A 4,323-nucleotide genomic window follows, 5' to 3' on the forward strand; every position below is an offset into this window, starting at 1 on the left:
GTGTTTGAACTGGATATTGAATGTATAATAAGTATAGGGGTCCTATTATAAAGATATCTTTAAGAAGTATGGATGTTTGTTTTTGAAATGAAAATATATAGAATATAGTCCCGTCTATGTTAAATATAAATATTTCCAAGAAAAAAAAAATAATAAAAAAAAATCCCAAAAAGTTCACTATGTATTATGAAAACAACGAGGGCACATATACAATACATTTAAAATTTGGAATAAATATGCAGGCTATATCGAATCATAAAAACTGCTACTGATAGCATTTCGGTATTGATGTGCTTTAATAAGCAAGTATATTCAACAATACATTTAAAAACCTTTATATTGGATATTGGAAACGTTTAATTCTAAAGTATTGCTACTGTTTATATGTACATGTCAGGCAAGTGGTGACCAGTTTATACTATCTACAGCATAAACACTGACCATGCGGATTAAGACAACAGTTAAATGCTTCCTGTTCAGTACGCAGGAATGAAGTCCCTTAGAAATCTAGGCGATTTTGTTAAAACTATACAGTCAAACCTGTCTATAAAGGCCATCCAAGGGAAGCAACAAAAGTGCCCTTTATAGACAGGTGCCCTTTATATAGAGGTTCCATTCATACTGTGAAATTTGATCACCAGTAGCCCTTATAAAGTATAACAAGCTATAAAATAAGGTTCACATTTTATTACAGTATTAAATAAATACATATATACAGCACCATTTTATACTATTGCTCAACATAAAAATTACATTTGATTAAAAAACAGTAACAATTCTGTAAAACATTTACCAAACTTAAGATAATGCTAATGTAAAATGTTACATAAAACACTACTCATTGATCACAGTTAATTTCACAGCACTATTTGTTTACCCAATCAATGTATCAATATTGCACCAATTCTAATCAATAAATACACTACATACTGCATCATATTATAAAACATAAAAATTACTTGTTGTAACATTTCATGAAAATGTAACATTAAAACAAAATACATGTACTAAAAAATATATCATCTAGTGTGTACAGGAGGATGTACAGGAGGACAGTTTATACAATCAAGGAAAGATGATTACTTCTGAAGAAAGAAGTCGGATATCTTAGACTGCTGTACTAGTCCTTCTACATTATCCATTCTCATTTCAAGTAGACACTCATCAACTCCCATGACATGATTTAACATTTTGGATTTTCCCTGAGAAATGGCTAGTGCTCGCAATCGCTTGATATAGAACTCGCCCTCACAAATTGAGCAGGGTTTATCTTCATCATCTCCTTGCTCATCATCACCATCATCATCACTGAGTGCTGGATCATCTACAGTTATATCCTGCAGTATGTCTTTGGCATCCTTGTTCCAGTCGGTGAGAGCTAGGTCACAGGTGGCCATCGATTGGTCAATCGCAACCAAATCTTTAAAGTCACAGTCGAACAAGTCCCTAGACAAAGCAAGCACTGACAGAGGAACATCATCATCATTGTCGTCATCATTATCATCATCGTCATGTATGCGTTGTTGAGATTCTGAAAACCCACATTTTATAAAACACTTTGTGATGGTTGTCACATCGACTTCCTTCCACGCACTGTCAATCCAATAAATGGCCTGAAGTAAAGTTATGTCCTTCAAAAGCTGTGTACCACATTTTGTTTTGTCCTTGTCCATGGCACGAATAACATGTTTTAACTGTCGCTTCCTGTACTTGAGCTTCAACGTTTGTATAATCCCTTGGTCCATCGGTTGGCACTTGGACGTGGTGTTTGCCGGGAAAAAAACAAGCTTCACGTTGCTGGGCTGGATCTTCGGATGTGAGGGGGCATTGTCCAGAAATAGAAGAATGTTCCTGCAACACACAAAATAATTTTGATAAACACCTGATTACTTAAAATCAGAAAAAAATAGACACAAGATATATAATTGCTGCTAATGAAAGTAAACAGAAGGTGCTCCTTAGATTTCAGGAACAATTTACAACATTGAAAACTAAATGTAACATTTTATTAACTTACCGGTTTTGGCGTTTCATTTTTCTGTTGACTTGATTGAGCCATCCGTCGAAGAGTGAGGAGTTCATCCAAGCCTTCCGGTTGTTGCGATATATGACGGGTAGTGTCTCCGGTTTGATTTTATTGAAACATCTCGGCTGCTTGGCTTTTCCGATAACAAGAGCTGGTAGTTTTTCTCCTTTCAAACTTGAACACAGAGCCACTGTTATCCTCTCCTTACTGCGCTTCCCCCCAGCACACTCTTCTCCTTTTACTTTTAATGTGTTCTTCGTGCTGTCTCTATAAAACAGACCTGTTTCGTCCATGTTGAAAATATCATTGTCGGAATATCCATCACATATTATAGGTAACTTTGCTCTCCAATTGTCCACAACACTGTTATCTACATCCCCTCTTTCCCCGCTCATTGTTCCAAACACAATATTATGCCGTGATTTAAACGAATCCAACCATCCATTTGAAGCCTTGAATGTAGTGTTACCAAAGTCTGATGCAAAATCCAGTGCCTTTTGTTTCAACAGTGGCCCACTAAGATTAACACGGCGCGAGGAAGCGTCTTTAAAAAATTCCCACACAAGGTTATTTATTTCCTCATTGCCCGTAGGCCGCCTTTGTCGTTTCCTCTCGGGGGCAACATTGTCCTCCAGATCAGCGAGGTTTTCCGATTTCCGTTTTAAAATCCTATCGATTTGAGTTTTGCCAACACCATACTTCTCGGCAATTTTGCGAGAACTAGTATGAAATTTCTCCGATTCTCTGATGACTTGCAATCGTTGCTCGTGGGTTAAAGCGACCCGCCGTTTCGTCGACATCTTGCATCAATTGGTGAACTGCAGATCACTGATCACTTCCTAGTTTCAGTAAACAACCTCGTTCTCGATAATTGAACGATATCCGGATCCCGTGGGATTTGTTTTATTTGTCTCAAACTATATTTATGTATCAAATACTATCAGATTCCCACTGTAACTTTTAATTACTGAATAAAACTTAAAAACACACAACATGCATACGTTTATTCAGACAAATCATTTATCAAATAATTACTCGCTTCAAGATGAAGGTGAAGGCCGCGTCACAGTCGCCATTGCGTTAGGAAGTGTGCTCTGCAGTCGGAGATGTAATCAATAAAAAGACCACTGAAAATACCTTTTGTGGGTTTTCACCCGCAAACACACTGCCTCGGGACAATATATACAGACTTATATGCCACAATCACAGTTAGTACATGTATTTATATGTACCTATTCAACAAACATACAGACACGCTCGATTGACTTCCAGAGCTTACCTGTGTCTCGGTGAATGGCGATGTTTTTACAGTACCATTGATCAAGATATTATGGTCTACTGATTTTCCAAGGGGAAATTAGCCTCGACTTTTGTGCCCGTTATAAACAAGTTTGTTTATATTTTTGCTGAGAATAAGGTGCCCGCTGCCCGCGTTGAGCAGGTCCCGCTATATAGAGGTTCAATAAAGAGTAAAACTTGACGGGGGGAATTGAAAGTGCCCGTTATAGACAGGTGCCCGCTATATAGAGGTGCCCGTTAACACAGGTTTGACTGTACTATGCATATTAGAACTTAGTATTTGTGTACAAGATTGGTGTTGAAATACTCTGTCGGGTTTTTTTTTTTTTATTTTGCATTTTATTTTGGCGCAAGTTACTTTCTTTACCCCTACCCTTTGACCCGGAAGTTTATATTTGACGTGCAGACGATTATCTCAAAAAAAGGGCCAACATGCTAAGTTGATTGTTTTATTTTTTACTCCTAAGACATTGCTCCTGACTGGTAAGAAGGGTAAGGTTGGCTATCGGATTTCGGGAATTTGTTAAAGATTTATATTTAGTGAAATTAATTCTGATCTTAGTCCATGTACACGTGGTTTAGGCCAATGTGGCTGCGCTAAAAACATCATCAGAGGCTGTAGTAGCCCCTTCTTCTCTCCTATCGGCTTAATTTCTGACCACCATGTAGGTCATACCAGCCTTTAAGTTACATGTGTACCTCCTATATGACTCCATCCGTTGCTAGGTTTCGTCTCACCGACTGCAGTCTGTTCTGTCGGCGTCAAAACAATATAGTGTCCACAATCAATTAAGTCCACACTGACACACTCTAACACTCCGAACCCATTTCCATCACTTCCGCTATTGGCCACATATATACGTACGTAAAACGTAGTCTGGCTACCTGTCACATACAGGTACAAAGTGTCACTTTTCCTAACTCTGTCTGACGTTACTGTCCACGTACAAATAGTCAATGTCGTCACTTTCTCTAATCTGCCTTATACTTAACTGCAT

General features: G+C 37.9%; 1 protein-coding gene across 1 annotated transcript; it reads right to left on the reverse strand.

Moving 5' to 3' along the window:
• Positions 1–672: 672 nt before the first annotated feature.
• On the reverse strand, positions 673–3,587 carry LOC117319522 (tigger transposable element-derived protein 4-like). The gene is made up of 2 exons (XM_033874312.1): positions 2,018–3,587; positions 673–1,851 (listed from the first exon to the last, which is right to left on the reverse strand). The coding sequence occupies exons 1-2, from the start codon at positions 2,824–2,826 to the stop codon at positions 1,080–1,082; spliced, it is 1,581 nt and encodes a 526-aa protein (XP_033730203.1). The 5' UTR covers positions 2,827–3,587; the 3' UTR covers positions 673–1,079.
• Between the last annotated feature and the right edge of the window lie 736 nt (positions 3,588–4,323).

The sequence above is a fragment of the Pecten maximus genome, unplaced genomic scaffold (assembly GCF_902652985.1).
Source record: "Pecten maximus unplaced genomic scaffold, xPecMax1.1, whole genome shotgun sequence".
NCBI lineage: Eukaryota > Metazoa > Mollusca > Bivalvia > Pectinida > Pectinidae > Pecten > Pecten maximus.